Genomic DNA, 21,660 nt, shown 5'->3' on the forward strand with positions numbered 1-21,660 from the left:
ATTTTCTCCATTAATCGGTTGATTGTAAAAATCATGGCCACTGTAAGAAATATTGTCACGATGACCCAGAGCCTAATGATACCTTCACAATTTCTGTGTAGTCCAACCAACAGTCCAAACCTTAACATTATCACAAATGAATTCAAATTATTCATATAATTCAAAATTTCTCATGAAAAATGACATAATTATTATCAGAATAGTTGCAAATTAAGGTTTTTTTTGTATATTTCTTTGGGCCTTCAACTTTAAGTATTTAATTCAAGTGTTAATGAAAAGTCTTTGACAAAACAGTTAGTGCAGAATTATACGCTGAGACTGAAGCTGAATTTGAAACAAAACAAAACAAACAAAAAAACAATTCATGCACTAATTCACACTGGAAATCAAATGTTCTACAGTCTAAACACTATCTTCCTCACAGAGGGTGTTATTATTTTAAAGGAATCTTTTAAGAAATCAAGATTACAAGATACAAACAAGTTTTTAAAGCTCACCTCTGTGACTTTAGGTATAGCACACTTTGATGAGACAGTATATTTTTTTCATATTTTCCTCACCTCTTGGTATTAGTGTGGAACATTTATTTAAAGATAATTATGATAATATTCTGTTGGTAAAAACATCCAGTTAAGATATCAGCGATTTTTTCTTTTTTTTGCCTCCTGGTTTAAAACCTTTAATACATATCAAATGTAATACTAAGGTGCATTAAAACTTGTTATGTCATTGTTCTTATGGGGAGGTACATTCATAAAACAGTTACGTATTAAAGAAGCAGAAAGGCAGAAGCAGAAGAAGAAAAAAGGAAGAGGACAACGAAGAAGAAATTTTCCCATCGTCACTTCCTACTAAGGCTTCACGGGGTCACGTGATGTCGTATTAGCTCGCTGACTCTGCTATGTTTGTCGTTTGTGCTAACGTTTTAGAAATGCAAAATTTCTCGCTTTTATCGGTTTATTGTCGTCGAGGGACGCCCTGCAGCTGCTCGAAGACCCGTTTTTATCGAGGCTGGTCGAGGAGTTTGGCCGCGAAAACGCCCGCTGTCGGCCTACATGTCACGTGACCAGCATGCGGCTGAGCGTTTGATAAAAGATGGCGTGAGCGCGGCGGAGCGAAGAGGACAACAAACCCAGAACTACTGAGCGCCGCGGAGTGCGAGCCGGAGCGGCCGTTGAACTGTCAAGTAAGTTGATTTCAGCCCGGGAACTGTTCGTTTAACACTTAAGTCCATGTCATTAAAGACACAAACTTATCGTGGTTATACTTGACGGAAATGTTAAATTGTTTTATTCGATTTGAGGCTGTGGCAGCGGCACCGCTAGCTCGTCTGCGTTTAACGCTCCTCGTTGCTAATGTTAGCTATCGACAGCAATGACACAGTGCATGAGAGCCCCGTCAACAACATCACAACAATGCGAGGGGGTAGTTAGCTAACCCAGCTAGCGTGCCCAGCTGCTGTGGATTAGGTTGGGAAGGACACATGTGACACCTAGGATTAAGGTTGTGTTTTGTAAACTCAATGTTACTGCTGTATAAGCTTGCTACGACATTTTCCAGAACTCGTTATCAAGATCAACCAGCTCCAGCGCAAGAAGCTAACGTTAGCTAATAACTCGTTGCGTTTTAACGTTGATGGTCACAAAATGTTCACCAGCGTTAAACTCAGTGGGAGGCAAAGTTAGAAGAAAACAAGCAAAGGTCAGTTCAGAAATGCATATCGTTAACAAATGCGAGGTGCAACGGCGTTAACTAACCGCTGCTGACATTTGTGAGCATAAGTCTCCGTGGTTACCGTTAATAACATTTAACGGCTGTGAGATGTCTTTCTGAATTTCATAGCTGTACAGTGTTTGGCATTAACGTCAGTGAAGTTCGTTAGCCTCTGAGAGTTTTTACGTAGGACTTAACTGTCGTGTCGCTGACATCAATGTGAAAGTGTCTTTGAGCAGTAACGTTACGTTAGCTTTCGGTGAGTAAATGAGCTAGCAGAGCTAAGCTGTGTCACCCTGGTCCAACCAGGCCAGTTTAGCTGATATGACAGTGTGCCAGTAAACGTTAGCTTGTGCAACTTAGCGTTGATACTCACTGAAACGTATCAGCGCAAGTGTTTGGTCCTATCATTCATGGCATGTTTTGTCTGTATAAACAATTATTAACTAGCTGAGCTAACTAGGAGTCGGGGGAAGCTACGTTGAGTCAGAGGGACCAGGAAGTTGAACATACCAAAGTAGGGCATTGCAAACACGTGTCTTGTTTTGGGTCACTTTGGAACGAGTCTCGGAGCAGATCAGGGCTGTAGACGCTGCTGTGAGAAATGAATAACTCGTTCTTCGGTCGTTACTCTTGATGTAGACTCAGTTATCTTCTCCAGAGTATCAGCGTTACATTTTAGTCTTTCATTTTCACTTTTTCGGCGTGCTGTGAGAGGAGATGCGGCGAGGTAAACGTTTAAAATAGGTTTAATATTTTGCTTACATGAGACTGAAATGGCTGTACGTTCGTGTTAAAGTTTAACATCAAAAGTTGTTGGGTTTTTTGTTATATTAGGATACAGAAATGTGTTGTAGGTTTATTTTACATTTCAAAGCCGGGTTTTGGATTTTCCATCGCATTCCGCGTTTGACACCACACGTGTGCTATAACTTGCATGTGGGCTCTAACTGTGGTTTTTGGCTTGTGCATGTTTTTATGGGCACATTATTGTGTCGGTTGTCCCCTGTAAGCATGCACTGGAAGTAAGGTTTAAACAGTTTGAGCCTATTATTATTTATGTATGTGTTAGCCACGTTTAGTTCATCCAATAGCTCGTGCAGAGGTGAGTCTTCTGAGCAGTATTCAAAGATACACACTTGACAGCACGGATCTTTATTTAGCAACAAGCAGGTGATGCACTGCAATCTCAGAGTTAAACCTTGAACTCTTACATTGCCTTGTGAAGAGTTGGTGAAATTAGTATGAGATTGTAAATCTTTCTCAATGTGTAGTTAAATTTATTTTTTAGTCATGTCTGTGTGAAATTAGAAGTTTTTTTTTTTTTTTTTTTACACCAGTTTCCTGTAGCCAGATAAAATGTCTGCACATGTCCTTATTTTACATATGAATTTAGTTTCATATACAATAAACTAAAGCTGGAAATATTCACATCAAGTGAGTGGAGCCCCTAAAATCTTGATATTTCTGCTTGAAATGTAACATCAACATTTAATTTGCAATCATTGTTTTTGTTTTTGAGCAGAGGCTGTCACCACTGTAAACCAAAGACATTTAACAGAAAGACGGATGCATTTGTGTTGCAGATGGATCCTGGACAGGATTTACTTCTCGCTGCCCTGAGTGAGAGCGGCATTTGCCCAAATGATATTGGCCTATTTGATGTTGATTCTCAGGATGTTGCACAGCCCTCTACAACCCAGCAAGTAAGACGACGTTCAGTTTTTGTTCTAAAGTCATTTATTCATATTTTCATAATTACATGTTAATGATTTGATCTCTGCTCCTCTTCCAGTCTATCTCCATCAGTGCCCTGGATGTTGGTGTGGGGACGGAGTCTGTGGACGCTGTTCGAGCTGAGCCTCCAGCTCCAGTCCCTGTAGTTACTATCAGGGTGAGGTTATAGAACATTAAATTACCTCAGTGATTGAAGACACAGTGTAATGTTACTGTTGAGGTTGTGTATTGCGCATGTATTAAAATCCACTTTTGTCTCTGCCCAATGTCTCCAACAGCACAAACCTCAGCCATCAACCACCACGTTTGTCTTAAATCAGCTGAATCAGTTGCCGTCGCTCGGAGCTGTTGCGACCAAACAGTCCGCCACAAACAATATCAAACATACCATAACTGTCACCAAGGTGGTCCATGTTGCTAATTCAGCCCTGCGAGGTTCCTCATCGCCCTCCTCCACAAGTACTATTCCACCTTCAGCGCCCACAGTAGTGCCTTCTAACAGAGATCAGGTACATTTGAGGAACCGCTCACAATCAAAATCTAGAAATTCTTCCAGCGTGGAGGAAAGAATTTCTTTTGGTTATGCTCATCATACCTTTTTTTTCCCCCCTAGCAGATTCAGTTGAAAGACCTCCTCAGGACTGGCAATGTGAGGAGCACAGGTCTAAAGGGCAACAGTCTGATGGAGCTCATGAAGCTAAAGCCCCCACCTGACATTACTACACCAGTAGCAACGGCAACAGCCACAGGTGTTTATTATTCAATGCTGGATGTTATTTTTAAATATGTAGTTATTACGTTTGTGTTTTTTCTATCATCCCCATAGTCTTGTATATTTAATGAGGTTATGACAACCACTGCTTAACAACATTAAAACTTTATAATGAGAATTTAAAAACAGACATTTCTGATGATCTTCACAAGTTCTTTTTTAATTAGTTAATAGTTACTTTCATCATGGCTTACTCACAGAGTTATTGCATCCATTAAGCCTGTGGTCTAAAAATGTCTGAAAATTGTGACAAGGCCATCACAATTTCCAAAAGTCCAGGGTGATGTCTTCACATTAGGCAAAGAGACGCACAAAATTCTCACATTTAAGAAGCTTGAACAAGGTAATGTTTGGGGTTTTGCTTAAAGATTATCTAAACGATTATTTGATTATCATGATAGTTTCTGATTAATACTCTGTCTGCAGTTCTAAAATGCAGTTTGACATTTGGTAAAATGTGAGATTTTGGAATAGCCGACCTGATTTGGCTCTCCCCTCAGACTTCTTTGAGACCAACATTTGTCATCGCTTGAGAAACTTGCACTGCTCACTAACACCTCAGGCCTCTGTTGGTGTTTTTAGGAGAAATGAACAATGGACTCAAGAAGGAAGTATTGGGTAAAGATGCTGCCAGAATCTGGATTAACGACAACATTAAAACACAGAACTTCTCACACTCTCTGGTGAGTGTTATAATGCTGAATGCTGCTGAACATGTTGGTATTTTAAAGCCACCATTGGCAAGTTAACATTCCTGGTTAGATTCAGGAGACACTTAAAGGCAAAACAACATAGTGAGAACTCATGATGTCGATCTGTCGGCAGAAACCTCCAGGGATGAAGGAGGAGGATGAGCCTGAGGAGGAAGAGGAAGATGAGCTGGGTCATGCGGAAACATATGCAGAGTACATGCCAATGAAATGTAAGTATGTCTTGTGGGATTAGTCAGTATTACAGTACAGTGGAGCCATACTCGTCTGTGAGGCCTACATTTATTCCCCGAGCCACTGAGCATTAACACGAGCACGCTGTCACCTGTGATTGATGGCGCTCACTAAAATCAAAGTACAGCCTGCTATTGTCAATCGCTCGATCACTGAGCAGTCGGTTTGTCAATGCAGTAAAGGTTGGCATGCGGCATCCTGATCCTGTGGTGGAGACCAGTTCCCTGTCCAGCGTTAGTCCCCCAGACGTGTGGTACAGACTGTCCATCCCAGAAGAAATCATCGACGAAGGCTGCCTGTCCGCTCTGCAGCTGGAGGCCATCACATACGCAGCCCAGGTACAAACGTCCTGCATGACACTGCTCTTCTGTTGTTACTATTCTTGTTAATTATTGTTTTACTGATTTCATTTGTATACAAAAAGTGCTGCATGAAAAGAATGTTTTCTGAAAACAAAACTTGCAGCTGCACTGAAACTATTGAACTGACTAGAACTAAAATACATTTTCCAGTGAGACTCAGTGCAGGAAGCTGTGACGTGTCTCTTGGTTTTAATTGTGCATTTCTTGTCCCGATGAACCACAGCAACATGAGACATTCCTCCCCAGCGGTGATCGAGCTGCCTATCTGATTGGTGATGGAGCTGGTGTGGGGAAAGGCCGGACCATTGCAGGCATCATCTATGAGAATTACCTTTTAGGCAGGAAAAGATCACTTTGGTAAATACCCAAAATGCCTTGCAATATGTTTAACACAGGGAATTACAAACTGTTACCTCCACTGTATTACCTCTTCTGATATATTATTCTCCTCTTTTTTTCAGGTTTAGTGTCTCAAATGACTTGAAGTATGATGCTGAACGGGACTTAAGAGATATAGGAGCCAAAAACATCCAGGTTCACTCACTGAACAAGGTAAAATACTTTGACACGTAGATGAAAACAGTAAGAAGTGTTCACTGGCTTCATAATGTCAAAGTGTGACTCAATTCCACTTTTATATTTTCAGTTCAAATATGGCAAAATCTCCTCAAAACACAATGGGAGTGTGAAGAAAGGTGTGATATTCGCCACCTACTCTTCCTTGATAGGAGAGAGCCAATCAGGAGGGAAGTACAAGACCAGATTTCAGCAGCTTCTCCACTGGTGTGGGGAGGACTTTGACGGAGTCGTATCCTTTCAGACGGACGTCAGTTAGTAGGATAGACGCTCTCAGGAAATAATGGCTGCTTTAAATAAGATCGTCTTCAGACCGTCGTCTTCTTTTTAGAAATGTGATGACTCTCCTTAACCAGCTGTCTTCAGATTGTCTATGACGAGTGTCACAAAGCCAAAAATGTGTGTCCAATTGGATCATCCAAACCTACAAAGACTGGGCTCGCAGTGCTGGAGCTGCAGAACAAACTCCCCAAGGCTCGGGTTGTGTACGCAAGTGCTACAGGTTAGCAGGCCTCACTCAGAGAGCAGGTTTGGTTTGGTTGGTGGTCTGAGCTCAGGTGGAGGTGCTGAGAAATGTCCCTTTTTTTTTTTTAAATGTAGGCGCCTCTGAACCACGAAACATGGCCTACATGAATCGACTGGGCATCTGGGGGCACAAAACGCCCTTCAAAGAGTTTGGCAACTTTATCCAGGCTGTCGAGCGCAGGTGAACTTTTCTTCATACAGGTGACGCAAGTGTCTATAAAAGAAAAATATTATCTGTCGGTCCCAAAATGTTTTTTCCCCCCCTCGATTTCAGAGGTGTAGGTGCCATGGAGATAGTAGCTATGGACATGAAGCTTAGGGGGATGTACATCGCAAGACAGTTGAGTTTCACAGGTGTGACTTTCAAGATTGAGGAGGTTCCCCTGACTCAGAAATACATATCCATGTACAACAAATCAGTGAGGCTGGTAAGCACATGAAAATAAGCTTATAGAAACGCTTTTTGAAGCACGTTGAAGTTCTTTTATTAGCAGTTAATAAATAAATCTGCTGCTTCTAACAGTGGGTGAGTGCACGGGAGAAGTTCCAGCAGGCCGCCAACCTCATGGACGCAGAGCAGCGCATGAAGAAGTCCATGTGGGGCCAGTTCTGGTCTGCTCACCAGAGGTTCTTCAAATACCTCTGCATTGCCTCCAAAGTCCGCAGAGTGGTCCAGCTGGCCAGAGAGGAGGTCCAGAATGGGAAGGTGAGGCTCCTCTTGAAAGAAACCTGTACTTTGGGCGGCACAGTTGATCGAACTAAGATGAATTCTGCTGTGTTGACAGGCTTATTCTGTAATACACAACAGCAAGAGGGAGGGGCAGCACATAGATGTGTGAGACGGGAGTAAAATTTGGTGAAATGAAAAGCTTCTTTGTGGAGACTCAGTGTTTGTGGAGACACAACAAATAGATTTATTAACTCTCAGCTCTGCCAAAAACGCTGCACTCGTGCTGTAAATACATTTCCGCAGTCTGCTGCTTGAAACTGTATTGAGAGAAGACGACAGTCAGAAGCATCAAACAAACGTAACACCACTCATTTATTCGACCGCCTGGATTAAAAAAAAAACAGTGAAGGTATCATGACGAGGAAACTTCATGTTAAAATCCTGAATTTTAAAAAGACCACAGGAACTCTTTGACTTATTGTCTGAATGAACCAAAGATACTCAGATCAAAACAAGAGATTGATGCTTTGCTGGACAAAAGCTATTCAGTGCTTTCCTGAAACTGCTCATGTTGAGCCGCCTGCTCTAATGTCACACACCTACAACTAGAAGCTGCTCAGCTGTATCCTCAGTGCATAAAACACTGACAGGCTGTTTGCTCTGCAGTGTGTGGTGATAGGTCTTCAGTCCACTGGAGAGGCAAGGACGCTCGAGGCGTTGGAGGAAGGAGGGGGAGAGCTCAACGACTTCGTGTCAACTGCAAAGTACGGACTGACTGAAGACGATTTCTCTCACATAATTGAAACAGGATAATGTGTGTCTGTGTGTCACTGTAACAACATGTGTTTGTTGCAGAGGTGTGCTGCAGTCCCTGATTGAGAAGCACTTTCCAGCTCCTGACAGACAGAAGCTTTACAGCCTGTTAGGAATCGACCTCTCAGCCAAGAAGACGCCGTCTCCCAGTGAGACTGCAGCGCAGCCAGAACAGAAGGGCAAGAAAAGGAAAGGTAACGAGACTTTTAGGCTAAAGCTGGAGAGCCCTAACTAACAGAAGACTCCTGTCTGTGTCTGAAAAATGCCTTTTGTCTCAGAATTATGTGCCGTTCAAACATTTTTCTGTCTGATCATCTCTGTAGGAGCAGAGGTCAAAAAGCAGCAGAAGAAGAAGCCTCGCAGGCACGGGGGTTTGTCAGGCACCAGCTCAGAGGAGAGCCAGTCAGAGGAGTCGGACAGAGAGTCCGGCAAGGACAGCGACGACAGCTTCAAATCTGCCAGCTCGGCAGATGAAGACGATGATTTCAACCCATTCCGAGATGAGTCTGATGACGATGAGGAAGATGGTGAGACTTCTGAGGCAGACTGTGGAAGCTGATTTAAGACAATTTCTATGCAATTCAGTACTGACAGCAAACACTTTCTGTCTTCCTTTGCCTTAGACCCTTGGCTAATCAGAAAGGAACCAAAGAAAGGAAAAGAGAAGAAGAAAAAGAGAAGGAAGAGCATCGATCCAGACTCCATTCAAAGTGCCTTGTTAGCCTCAGGGCTTGGCTCTACCAGGCCTGCTTTCACTGCCTCTGTTAACCCATCCAGCACACCCGCCCCAGGTAAGCCAGCTCCCACACGGCAAAGCAGAATTACAGCTCTCTGATTCTGCCCTTTGAGGGTTAACAAACGTCTTGTTTTTACTTGTTCATAAGTCAAGACAGAGAGTCAGGACAGCTGCGTGACAAGTCATGACGCAGTGGAACATGCCCAGAAAATGAAGAGAGATTTGCTGGAAGACCTGGAGGAGCTGGCGGAGGAGCTGCCTCCCAACACTCTGGATGAGCTCATCGATGAACTGGGAGGACCCGACAACGTAGCTGAGGTATGCAAACGTTTGTCTGTGTCAGTGTGGCCTTACAGGATTTTTGTTTTGTAGTCGTAGTTTCTGTTTTTAAGAGCTGGCTCAGTGTTTGCTTTGTGTCTTAACTCGCTTCCCTCCGTCCTCTGCTGTGCTTCAGATGACTGGCCGGAAAGGTCGCGTGGTCAGCAACGACGACGGCAGCATCACCTACGAGTCTCGCTCTGAGCTCGACGTCCCGGTGGAAATCCTCAATCTCACAGAGAAGCAGAGGTTCATGGATGGAGAGAAGGTAAAGCTGCCTTCACCTCCATAGTTCAGCACAGTTAGTCTGAACAAAGGAAACAAAGATGCTAACAGGTCATTTATCCATTGGGGGGTTTTGGTGAGGTTATCATGGATCATCAGGATCCACATGGGGAGCCGTGCTGCATTTTTCTGGGCCTGCTGTTTTTATTTACGTTCTCCACTGTCACCAGGAAAAACTCATTATGAGCACTGCTGCTTCAGACAGCGGCTTGATCTCATGTTTTGACGAGTAGGATGAAAACGAGGGATCTTCTACTGTAATGTTACAGTGGTGTAGTTACTCTGTGGTCACTTTGTTCATTCACTCTAATGAGGAACTACCAAAATACACGATTGTCTCCTTTTCACTTCCTGATAAATCAGGGAAACGTGTATGTTGCATATATCGTCCACAGGTCGCTTCTTTGTGAGTTAACAGCCTTTTGGACGAGGCTGACAGACTTTCATCAAACAGCAGATAATTCCACTTTTGTATGTGAAAAGTAATCTTCATCGTCTTTCTTTTCAACCAGAACATTGCCATCATCTCAGAGGCTGCCAGCTCAGGTATTTCCCTGCAGGCCGATCGGCGAGTGAAGAACCAGCGGCGGAGAGTCCACATGACGCTCGAGCTGCCGTGGAGTGCAGACAGAGCTATTCAGCAGTTCGGTCAGTAGACAGCCAAACTGCTTCCTTCATTGAATGAGTCTGAAAGGACAGCATGTAAAAACCACCTGCTCTCGTTGGTTTTGTCACAGGGAGAACTCACAGGTCAAACCAGGTCACAGCTCCAGAATATGTCTTCCTCATATCGGAGCTCGCGGGAGAGCAGAGATTTGCATCCATCGTTGCCAAAAGACTAGAAAGCCTGGTATGAACCAACTGAACGGATTCATTTTTCTGTGAAGGGGTATTTAGAGGAAGATTACATGTGAACCGTTAACGTTAAATCTTGGTGTTTACAGGGCGCTCTCACCCACGGAGACAGAAGAGCAACAGAAACTCGAGATCTCAGCAGGTTTAACTTTGACAACAAAGTAAGTACATGAGGAATTTCTCTCAGACGTTCTTTCAGTTTTTTTTGTTTGCCGGAGACTCACTCGTCTTTCTTTGCGACAGTACGGCAGAAACGCTCTGGAAATTGTGATGAAGTCAATAGTAAAGCTCGATTCTCCGTTAGTGTCTCCACCCTCTGACTTTAAAGGAGATTTCTTCAAAGGTATGACTCGCACCACATTACCCTATTGATTTCTGTATTTTTTTATTTTTTTAATCGATAGTTCTCATCTGTGGCTCTAATAACTGTGTTTTTCTGTAGAAATTCAGGGTGGATTAATAGGCGTGGGCCTGATTAATGTGGAGGACAGATCCGGCACGCTGTCACTGGACAAAGGTCAGTTTCAGTTATTGAAGGCATTGACATCACAGCTGTTTTTGTTTTGTGGAAACATTGACATAAATCTGCTGTTGTACACTTTGTCACCGGCGCAGACTACAACAACATCGGGAAGTTCCTGAACCGTATTTTGGGCATGGCGGTCCAGCAGCAAAATGCCTTGTTCCAGTACTTTTCTGACACACTGGGAGCTGTTATCCAGGAAGCCAAGAAGAACGGCAGATATGACATGGGCATTCTTGGTAAGATGGTCCTTATTCTTCATTTTATCATTCGACCACTTCCACAGCAGAGCTGGGACAGAAGGCCTTTGTTTACTATGCTAAATTATTCAAAGCACGTTCCTCTATGAGAGAGTCAGTGGAGTCATTATGGTCTGTCTGCCTCGAAGGGCCTCATTGGATCTGAAAGGTGTCACATGTTAGTAAAGGTCTTTCCCTCCTGTCCATCAGATCTGGGCTCTGGTGACGAGAAGGTGAAGAAGGTGGACTGCAGGAAGTTCCTAACACCGGGCTACACCACATCAGGACATGTGGAGCTCTTCACAGTACGTTCATATATATTTATACTACATGTTGGTGTATACTAGGTCACAGCAACATCACCTGACTCTGTGTCGTTTCACAGGTGAGTGTGGAGAGGGGAATGTCCTGGGAGGAGGCGACGCACGCGTGGGCAGAACAGAACGGACCAGACGATGGCTTCTATGTACAGGTGTGGGAAGGTCGAGGGCTTTTTTTAGAGAAAAAAAAAGAAGCTCTGCACAGGCTGAAATGATGAGATTATTGGAACAGGATTAAGACTTCATCTGCACCTTTTGACAGGAGCAGAATGTGCATCAGGATGTCCTGAATCAGAACAAAAGTCATCCTGCAACATACAGGAAGCCCATTAATTATTATTATTATTATTGTAGAGGGCACATTCATAAAGGAAAGGCGATGGTCAGTGAGAACCAGTGATCTGAAATATTGCTGCAGTGTATCAACAAACCAGACCAACAAACTCAAAAAAAAGCTCCTCCAGAACCACAGAAGACGTGTTACGATGTTTTTACAGGCTGAACAAAACTGTCCACAACGAGGAAACAGATCTGCATACGTGATAAACAAAACGTGTGTTTCACTTCCAGACAAGGAACAATAAGAAAACAGCCATACTGGTCAAAGAGGTGAACACCAAGAAGAGGCTCTTCCTGGTGTACCGGCCGAACACCGGCAGACAGCTCAAACTGGAGACGTACGCAGACATCAAGAAGAAGTTTAAAAAGGTTAGGTGATGTTTTTTTAATGAAGTCGCCATGAGAGGAGCGTTCAGTGGTTTACGAGGTGAATCATGGTGTTTTTCCTCTGTCAGGTCTTATCAGAAGATGCCAAGCAGCACTGGACTGACCAGTACAAGTCATCTGCACAGATCTGCTCTCATGCATATTGGTACGTGCACTCACCTCACTGTTAACACTGACCAGCCAGCTTGAAGTGCATTTCCTTCCATCTTGTCTTGTAAGTTGTTTTTCAGTCTGGCTGTTTGTCTGTCGCTCACAGGCGGGGGAACTGTAAGAAGGCGTCGGTGGGCCTGCAGTGTGAAGTGGGTCTTCGCTGCAGGACGTACTACGTCCTGTGCGGCTCGGTGCTCAGCGTGTGGAATGAGGTGGAGGGAGTGCTGACGCCGCTCAGTGGAACCAACGTGAAGGTTCAGATCGTGCGCCTCAGAACAGAGGATGGACAGAGGATAGTCGGTAAGTTGATCCGCTGCTTTAGAGGAAAGGTTTGACGTTTTGGGAAATGTGCTTTCGTGGCTTTGTTGCTGAGAGCTGGATACCGTTGGGATGAAACCTGCCTCTGTTCAAAACACAAGGCCCAGCCAGCGCCGTCGCCTCTGGCTTCATTTCATGATGATGATCTTCTTTTGCTTTGGGTTCATTCCCTCTCCTGTTAGCTTTGGCTTCCCGCCTCCCCCCCAGTCGCGTCTTGATGTCTTTCTTTGTCCCACTGTCCTTCCTGACAAGGCTGCTTGAGTAACTGAAGTTCTCCACAAACTCACGCGGCTCGGCACGCATTGAAACGGAAGATGGATTCCACCCTCGTGTCTGTGTGTTTAAAGACTGGAAACAGAGCCAGACTCACAGCTTAAGCTCACTAATCAACATATTATATCCTGTTAATTAGTGAGCTTTAGGCGTTAAATCGTCCTTGATTAATCTGACAAGAACTGAAGTGTAAAAATAAGTTGTGGATTTATGTTGTGGAACATTTCTTGGCTGGAAGCAGTAATTACTTTGAGTTTCCAGCTTCATGCTTACTGTACAGACATGAGTGGTATCGATCCTCTCCTCCGTCTCTTTGAGCAAAGCGAATCAACGTATTTCCCAAACTGTCGAACCCTTTTCCTTTAGCGCTGTCTGCCCTCACCTGTGGTCTCATGGCTCACTCTCAGCCCTTTATTTCTTTACAGGACTCATCATTCCAGCGAACTGCGTGTCTGCGCTGATTAACAAGCTCTCGACGTCGGACCAGTGCCAGCAGCTCGCTGTGCAGGAGCAGCAGAAGCGGCAGCAGCTCCACCCCCAAAGTCTCAGTCATGCACCCAACACATAGTTCAGGGTGGCCCGCTCGGCTTCGTGGGCGTCGATCCCACCTCCACCCCTTCGAGTCCGAAGGGATCGGGCTCATCAGTCTCTCTCTGCACTGCAGGCTCCAGGACCGCTGCCCCCCCCCCGTTCTGCACCCTCTCACCCCCCCTCCCAAATGTCTTTGAGGGTCAGAGGTGTCACACCGAGCTGTGATGATTCTCAGATGTAAAGCAGTGGTTGTACAGAGAAAAGATTTCAGGGTTTTTCTTTTGTTTCTTTTTTTTTTTTAATCTCCAGTGACTCTTGTTTTCACCTTGAGAGATTTGACGGGTGATGTTTTGTCCTCTGACATTCAGAGTGAAAAGATTTGGAATATATTGATGGAGACGGAGTTGAAGCCCAGACGGCACGTTGGCCTGTGGATGAGCGTTCCACGCTTTAAGCCGGTCAGTCCGGACGACCTGGTATGAAGCAAAGACTTCCTGATTCAGACCAAAGGTGGACGAGACGAAGACCGCTGCGTCTCTGAAAGTCTGAGAGCGACTTTGATTCATTGAAGTGGGCATTTAATGCTGAACTACAATCTGATATTAATATATGATGAAACTGTCAGTTTACTGCTCCTCTGACGTCATTCAGCACTAACCGAGAGAACAGAACAGTTCTTCGAAGTAGAGAAAGTGATGCAGAATATTTGTCCAGTTAAATACGGGAAACCTGGTCTGTGCTAAATTTCTGGCTCTCTGCAGCGCTCGTATTCACTCCCAAAACAAAAAGCCCAAAATATCTGAATGGCCAGAATCCGCCAGCTTCCTCATCACAGCCCGGTTTGCTTTTCACTCGTCTTTGTTTTGCACTCGGGTCTCAAATTGATCACTTTCTTGGTTCCTTTTATTTCAGATTTGTTCCTCTTGTCCCTCTGAACATGAGAACAGGTTTTTCTTGCTGTAATCCTCCTGTTGGTTCCAGCCCTGAAGGGATCCTAATGTGCTTTCATTGGACGAGAATCCACAGCCGTTAGTCTGAAAATGGATTGAGAGGTCTGTTTGACAAATCAAGTAGAAATCTCCAAAGTTTGTCTTGAGTACAAAAGTCCCTCTGTGTGTTCAGCTGAAGTAGAAGCACAGTAACGAACACAACCTCTTGATCTGGCTCAAACGAGGACTGGGGGGGGGTTTGACCCCCGTCCCTGACAATGAAAGCACTCGTCTAATTGTTGGTTTGAACAGGAAGAACAGTTGCAGCAATCCAAACCTGTTTCATGGTTTCTAGACTGACTTGAGAAAGTGTGAACTGAAACCGTTTGTCAAATGTTCCTTTGTCTCGACACAGAGACGCTGCATTCAGGCGCCTTTTCCAAAGCTCCGGTGAAAGAGTCGCTTCTTTTCCTCCCATCAGTTCTCTGGTTTTTCTTCATGAAAGCAAGAGAATGATTCCCAAAGATAAAAACTGAAACCGTAAAAAGAAATCTGAGGCATGAGTTCAGATTGTCATCAAACCAAACTTTCAGCACAGGATGTTCATCACATTTCTCCAGGTCTCCAGGCCAACACCTGGTTCATAACACACAGTGTAGTTACAGTGTAGACCCTCCTGTGAAGACATGTTTTTGATTATTACCACTGTGTTTCACTTTATTGTCATCAGTGTGATTTCATAGCAGCGTCCAGTGATGAGTGAGCGACCTCCAGCCGTCACATCCACGACCCACACTGATCACACACTGGCTGGACTGACTGTCAATCAAAGGAGAGGACACAAACTGTAATCACAGCAAAGCAGCCAAGGAATCGCGACCATGACAAAGAACATCACCTCTTGATTTTCACACTGGTTTCAGATCAGTCTCCGACGCCGCGCTCTGCTCAGACGTTTTTTATGTTGTGGCTTTTTTAAATGGAATTCAGCTCAGGGGTTAAACTCGTACAAAGACCCTCTTTGAAAAACAAAACAAAGAAAATCTTTAGAGTTTCACAGAGTATCTGAAATGCATGACCATAACTCGAATGCTCCTTCTGTACCTCCGCTCAGTAACGCTGCTCTGTGATTGGCTGGACTCACAGCTCGTGTCTTCACAGCGCGCGTTTCAAACACACCTCTTATTCCTCTGCTTTCTCCAGACGAGCTGTACTTAAAACGGACGATTGCTTCTGTTCAGCTGGGTTACTCTAGACCTGCACTGGAAGGGACAGACCAGAGTCCGGAGAGGCCAGCTGGCTGTTCGCTCGGACGCATCTTCAACCTGTGGATTAGCTCATGTTACTTAGTGTGTTTCCTCCTCTGTCCTCGATCGATGCATTTAAAAACCAGTGAAATAGGAACGAGTCTTTGTATCATACCAATGTGCATTTTGTACACTTTGTAAAAGGATCAGAACTGAAACTCTTCACGCAGAACATCTCCGCCGTTGGACAGAAAGGTCTGCTGTCTCATTGGAAGTCACATCTTTTAACTTGAATGTCCACCTCTGCGTAAGCCGACAGCACGTTCTTCTTTTGTCGTTTGAGATGTCGTGTTCTCGGGCCGCTGAAAGTTTTTTGGACGCCGAACAGCGTCGCAGCAGATCAGCTCCTCTGAAGTCGAAACACTTGAAGGATTTTTTTTCCTTTTATCGTTGCACGAGTTGCACTACTGACAGAGCTGTACAAATATTCAACATGTCCTGTACATGAATGAGTGCAATGCTCAATAAAGCTTGGTATACTTCTACCTCGTAGTACTGTCACATCCTGCCACCAGACACCTATTATAATCCCACTGACAGACATGGAAGCTTTGGATCCTTCTAAAAATGTTTTAAAACTGCATAAATACTCAAGTACAAGTAAAATCCCTGCATTCAACTGAAGTAAAAGTAAGCAAGTATAATCAGCAAAGTGCACTGAAAGTACTAATTTTATAAACTGCTGTTTTGTGAGTAAAATCTGACCTCCTGAAGTAACTGATGCAGTGGAATAAGAAGCAAATGAATTAAACATGAGCCCAGTATGGATAATAAATACAGTGTTTGTACTGTTGAACAGTAGTTTAAAAAAATGACAACATATATACATCTCCATGGAAACAGCCCAAGCAGGTCACAGGAAGAAGTACAAGTACTGACGAAGTACTCCATTACAAGTAAAAGTACTCTCAGCAAAGAGCTGCTTCTGACTGCGACTCTGGTGCTTTATTATCATACATGGTGCCATAATCAAATTTGGGAGTTTAAAAAATCTAACATTATGAAAACCATGAAATGGAGACGCTGTTTCTCAAATAGAGCTGAAAATAATTAATCTACACATTATTGTATTGATTAATGGATTCTTTGGTCTATAAAACATCTAAAAAAAATGGTAGAAAGAATTTCTCCTAAAATCTGTGATGTCTTTGAAGTGTTTTGTTCCACTAACAGCTGAAAAACCCAAAGATTTTCATGAATATGGCATAAAAAAGCACGTTGGAGAAGCTGGAGTGGAGTTCTGCTCAAAGCCGTGATTTCTGACAACTGATTATCAAAATAGCTGCTGATTAATTTTCTGAATCGCTTCAGGTCTGAATTTCTGTGCTGCCTTTCATTTATCAGCCAACACATACATGATAACACACCATGAACTCCTCAGATGACAGTTTTTCAGCCCCTTCCCGTCCAGTGAAAACCACGTATCTCCAGATGTGCTGAGTGTTTGTGCTAAACTGAAGGATGAAGCGTCCCTGAAACATCTGCAGCAGTAAAATACAGCAAACACTTTACTGCAACATGAGTACTTTCATACTTGAAGTACATTTGACTGATAACACTAAGATGCTTTTACTGTTTTGAATGCAGGACTTTTACTTGCAGTGGAGTGTTAGTACTTTTACTTCAGTAAAGGATCTGAATACTTCTTCCACCACTGCTCATGTGTTAAGTACATCATGTGTTTTGGATGTTTACTTCTCTCTGTGTTGTTGGGGGTGTCAAACATATTCAAAATACTGCTAAATATTAAAACGTTAGAGGTTTTTTTTTTTTTTTTTGCATTGGAACTTTTTCTTTAGTAAATAATTTGATTACTTCTTACAACATTTTTTTTGGCTAATGTTAAAATTAAACTAATTAAAATGTTTTTTGTTTTTTTTAATTAAAAGTGTTAAAACCTGACTTTACATTTACCAAACTCATGTTAAAGTCAGACTCTGTTCACTCTGTTATCTGCTCCTTTGTGGGGGGCCTTCCCACCTCATCACAGGGGTCCCGGGTCAGGACACCGGGGGCCAGGATTGGACCAAACCTTCCAACCATGTGGCCGGGGGGCCTGCGGGGGCCCCTGTTCATCTCATGTGAGTGGAAGAGGGGCCACATGCCTCCAGAAGGAGCCTGGATGGACTCGGTCTTTGTTAATGTGGAGCTCTCAGACTGACACAGATGGATGCGCCCCCACAGACAAAGACAGGTACCGACAAACCGCCTGCAGTTCCTCTTTTCTCTTTCAGCAACCTTCATACTTTAACTAAAACTAAAGCATTTTCACTAAATTAACCCTTCGCGACTCAGTTATTTCACCTCAAATCACACCGGGCTGCTTTTCCCACTTCCAAACATCATTTTCTGCCTTAAATGTGGCGTTAAAATAAAAGGGGACACTTTAAAATTGAGGGGAAAAAGTAAAAAAGCGTAAAAGCGTTTGACCTTTTTTCCGCTTTTTCATCACTTTTTTCCCTCTAAAGTGTCATAAAGTGGATTCTCCGACGAGGGCGAACTAAACGTGACAAATGTGCGTTAAACCGAGTGAAACCGTGCGCGAAGTCCGTTTCTTTTATGGTGGAAATCCCGTTTTAAGCGTTTTCTTGATGAGCCGCAATGGATGGCAGCAGTGTTAGAAAGCACAGTGGGTGTCAATATAAAGTGACGGCCATATTTGCCGGTGCCGCTGTTGTAAACAAAAAGTGAGAGACAGACGCTTCACTGAATTTCGGGTCATTTTTATTTCTTTAATTTACAATGTCTTTGGGAATGTCTTATAAACCCAATGTCCATCAGCACATTCCGGGAACTTCTGGGAACCAGGGTAAGGAGAAAAAACGGGGGGAAATCAAAGTATCCGTCCGTTAAATCGAGTGTTAAATTCGGGGTCTCGGAGAATACCTGGAGAAAGACCGTGTCTGTAGTTTTTGTCCAGTTATATATATAGGGTCAGATCCTGGGAGCTAGGCTAATTCATATCCGCCATTATTACTAATGTAAAAGAGCGCCATCCGCGATATCAGGCGGCGGAGAAACGCGGTTTGGATGTGAAACGAGAAGGCGGCGGTTCCTAAAACGCGGTTCGCCGGCGTCCCGGGTCCTGGTCCCGCCGGGTGGGTGCCGTTACACGGTGACAAAAATGTATCACTTGTGTCTTCTTGAGCCAGCCTTGTTCCGTTTCCTCCATGATGCTCCTCGGTCGGAGCTGCTGATTGATCTGCCTCGGATTTTTTTTACGACACTTCGAGGACATCTGGCGGTGGAGGTTGAGTATTACACCCGAGCGAAGCGGCAGGGCAGCGGCGGGGGAGGAGGACGAAGCGCACACCAGACTCCATTCATTTTTAGCCGAATTTAAGCGCTTCGGCTACTTAACCTACAGCGGAAACTTTCTCAAGGATGATTCTAATACTGCCTTATTTTGGGAGCAACAGCATCAACAATAACAAAAGTAGACTGCAACAATGAATTCATTAGCTGATTTAAAGAAAATAGCGTGATTAAATTCATTGATTAGTATACTGCATTTTTCATTGTATAGATTGGGTTCTCCCTTTTCCTCTCGTGTACCACAGGTCCACGTGATGTATTGAAGCGTTGTAACTTTGCGTTAAAAGCTCAAACAGTTGGTCAATTATTTCTTTTGCCAATCGACAGGAAATTAATCTGCAACTATTTTGATAATCAATCAATAGTTTGAGTCAAAATGTAATGCATGCTCGGGTCTGCAGCTGTTCTCTGTTTTTATGTCACGCAAAATGAAATATCTTTGGGATTCAGGCTTTTGGTCAGATTAAACAACAGAGGACATCTTGAATGGGCATTTTCAGTTTTTTAAAAATCCAAACCAATCTGATAATTTCCTTAAATTCCTTGTTTGTGCTATGAAAGGTTTAAAAAAGGGGAAAATTTATTCAAGACCAAGGTGAATTCATCAAATTGCCCAAAACAAGCAGTTTGAAGACGTTACCTTGGGGTCCTAAGATGGTATTTTTCACTATTTTCTGACATTTTATAGTCTTAACAATAGAGAGAGTGATCACCGGATGAATTGAACTTCATCGTCAGTCGTAGATGTGGCACTCACTGATGCCAGCTCCTGTTTTCTGAACAGTTGGAAGCCTCCAGTCTCCCTCAGCGGCCAACGTGGCCTCGTTGCAGTCCTACAGGCCCCTTCTGAGTGACTATGGACCTCCATCTCTGGGATTCTCACAGGTAACAGCAGTTAAACCGGCACAGACTGAACTACACAGACGTTTCATTTGCCTTCTTCCTGTTTAAATGCTGACAAACTGACTTTCACCTGCAGTGGAATTAGGTTTTTTTATTGTGGTTCTGCTGCTTTTAATGAAGTAAAGGATCTAAATTCTTCTTCCACCTCTGTGGAGTAGTGCTCCACATGACTAGAATTATAAAAGTAATTAGATCACTTTATGTTAATTCAATTAGATATAACAGAAGCATCTGCTCTTTGATTGTTATCACAGAAATATTTTGCACCTTATTTGTGTTTTCTTTCTCATTTTTGATCGATGATTGACGGCTGCTCTCTGCCACTCTCTCACTGTAATGTTCTCTGGATTTCCACATACTGAAAAAACAGTGTGAAATGTGTTAAATCTGGCTTTTCTTGTTCTTTTCGCTTGAACCTCAGGGCTCCTCTGGTAGCCAAGTGCCTCAGAACAAATATGCAGAGCTGCTGGCCATAATCGAAGAGCTTGGAAAGGAGATCAGGCCCACATATGCTGGAAGTAAGAGTGCAATGGAGAGACTGAAAAGAGGTAACTGTAAACCTTTGTGCAGAACATGTGGTGTGTTTGTGGGCACTTCAGTGTTCGCTAATCTAAATTGTATTTGTTCAAAGGAATAATCCACGCCAGAGGGTTGGTGCGTGAATGCTTGGCCGAGACGGAGAGAAACGCGAGGTCCTAGCTACGAACGCGCGTTCCTCCCTGCAAGAAGAACTAACAGCGTGTGTCTCATGAAAAACATAAATAAATAACTTGCATGGCATTTCCTTCGAGAAGAGGAAGTAAATGAACAAAGGATGGAAAAGCAAGCTCCTAGAGAGAGAGAAAAAAAGATTAACACAATTCATGACTCCTGAGGGTTGTGGAGGGTCATTTAAATTATGTGTGGGTTATTGGAATTCAATTGACGGGACATCATGTGTTTTTATGCCCCACTTTTGGGATCTTAGTTTCGACTTCATATTTAAAACATTGATTTATGCATGCCAAGGGGCCCGTGGGTTAATTGTAGACAGTGCATGGCTTGTACAGGGGTAGACAGAGAAGACATCTTCTTTTTGATAGTATTTGGTCTGTTTTTCAGACCCTTATGACTGAGTGAGTGAGGGACAGAGATGTGCCAAATGCATCAGTTCATTCGTGTTCAGGTTGGTTTTGGTATAAAAAAAACGGAAAATGCTGTTACTTGCATCTTTGTATGTATTTATTACTCAGTGTAATAAATTGTATTTTCAATATAGTGTCATGGTGTGATTCAGTGTAGTTTTAGAAGTTCGTCGCCCAGTTTTGACGTCTACCCAAACACTTGCAGCAGGAAAAAAAACTGCTTGATAGTAAAAACAAGAAGTGGAGAAAAGTGCCGGATTGTTCTCTTCGCTCTGCAGACTCTGCAGACGTGATTCATGTGACTAACTTACTACACAAAAGCTGCTTGTAGAGATCAGCGATATCTTTGGGGTCGTCCACTAATCACAGGGTTGTTGGCTCGATGCCCGGCTCCTGCTGGCCACATGCTGAAGCGGCCCTCGACAGCTTTGTGTTTTGGATTATTGGTCAGACAAAATGACATTTTTAGATGACACTAAATGCTCTGGCAGCTTTTGATGCCCACATTTTACTCATTTTCTGACTTTCTATGGATCATACAATTAACTGATGAATCAAATAAATTAGAGTAATTGTTGCAGCATCACAGCAGACCACACATTACAACTCCATGATATGGCCAGAGCTGTGTTTTTTAAGAGAGTGAGTGAGCAAGAGTGAGTGAAAACTAGCCAGATAGCTAACTGAGAAGTAAAA

General features: G+C 43.4%; 2 protein-coding genes across 5 annotated transcripts; both read left to right on the forward strand.

The window, feature by feature from the left end:
* Nucleotides 1-840: 840 nt before the first annotated feature.
* On the forward strand, nt 841-16,107 carry sbno1 (strawberry notch homolog 1 (Drosophila)). 4 transcript variants are annotated; one of them, XM_076757908.1, is made up of 33 exons: nt 841-1,186; nt 3,300-3,419; nt 3,509-3,607; nt 3,729-3,959; nt 4,064-4,199; nt 4,805-4,905; nt 5,048-5,144; nt 5,344-5,504; nt 5,752-5,885; nt 5,990-6,080; nt 6,175-6,336; nt 6,471-6,606; nt 6,705-6,810; nt 6,904-7,057; nt 7,153-7,335; nt 7,966-8,063; nt 8,155-8,306; nt 8,436-8,639; nt 8,736-8,903; nt 8,997-9,166; nt 9,303-9,434; nt 9,964-10,099; nt 10,189-10,301; nt 10,396-10,467; nt 10,550-10,649; nt 10,749-10,823; nt 10,922-11,068; nt 11,279-11,373; nt 11,454-11,540; nt 11,959-12,096; nt 12,183-12,259; nt 12,371-12,564; nt 13,281-16,107. In XM_076757908.1, exons 2-33 carry the CDS (start codon nt 3,300-3,302, stop codon nt 13,421-13,423), a joined length of 4,212 nt encoding a protein of 1,403 aa, XP_076614023.1. In that variant the 5' UTR covers nt 841-1,186; the 3' UTR covers nt 13,424-16,107. The 4 variants fall into 4 exon arrangements, with proteins under 4 accessions (XP_076614023.1, XP_076614022.1, XP_076614021.1 ...); XM_076757907.1 differs by lacking the exon at nt 841-1,186 and adding an exon at nt 1,443-1,701 and having other exon boundaries at nt 4,067-4,199; XM_076757906.1 differs by lacking the exon at nt 841-1,186 and adding an exon at nt 1,444-1,701.
* Nucleotides 16,108-18,295: 2,188 nt separating this feature from the next.
* Nucleotides 18,296-21,100, forward strand: cdk2ap1 (cyclin dependent kinase 2 associated protein 1). The gene is made up of 4 exons (XM_076758289.1): nt 18,296-18,431; nt 19,722-19,822; nt 20,262-20,388; nt 20,472-21,100. The coding sequence occupies exons 1-4, from the start codon at nt 18,365-18,367 to the stop codon at nt 20,537-20,539; spliced, it is 363 nt and encodes a 120-aa protein (XP_076614404.1). The 5' UTR covers nt 18,296-18,364; the 3' UTR covers nt 20,540-21,100.
* The last annotated feature ends 560 nt before the right edge of the window (nt 21,101-21,660 follow it).

This window comes from Chaetodon auriga, chromosome 19, assembly GCF_051107435.1.
Source record: "Chaetodon auriga isolate fChaAug3 chromosome 19, fChaAug3.hap1, whole genome shotgun sequence".
Classification (NCBI taxonomy): Eukaryota; Metazoa; Chordata; class Actinopteri; order Chaetodontiformes; family Chaetodontidae; genus Chaetodon; species Chaetodon auriga.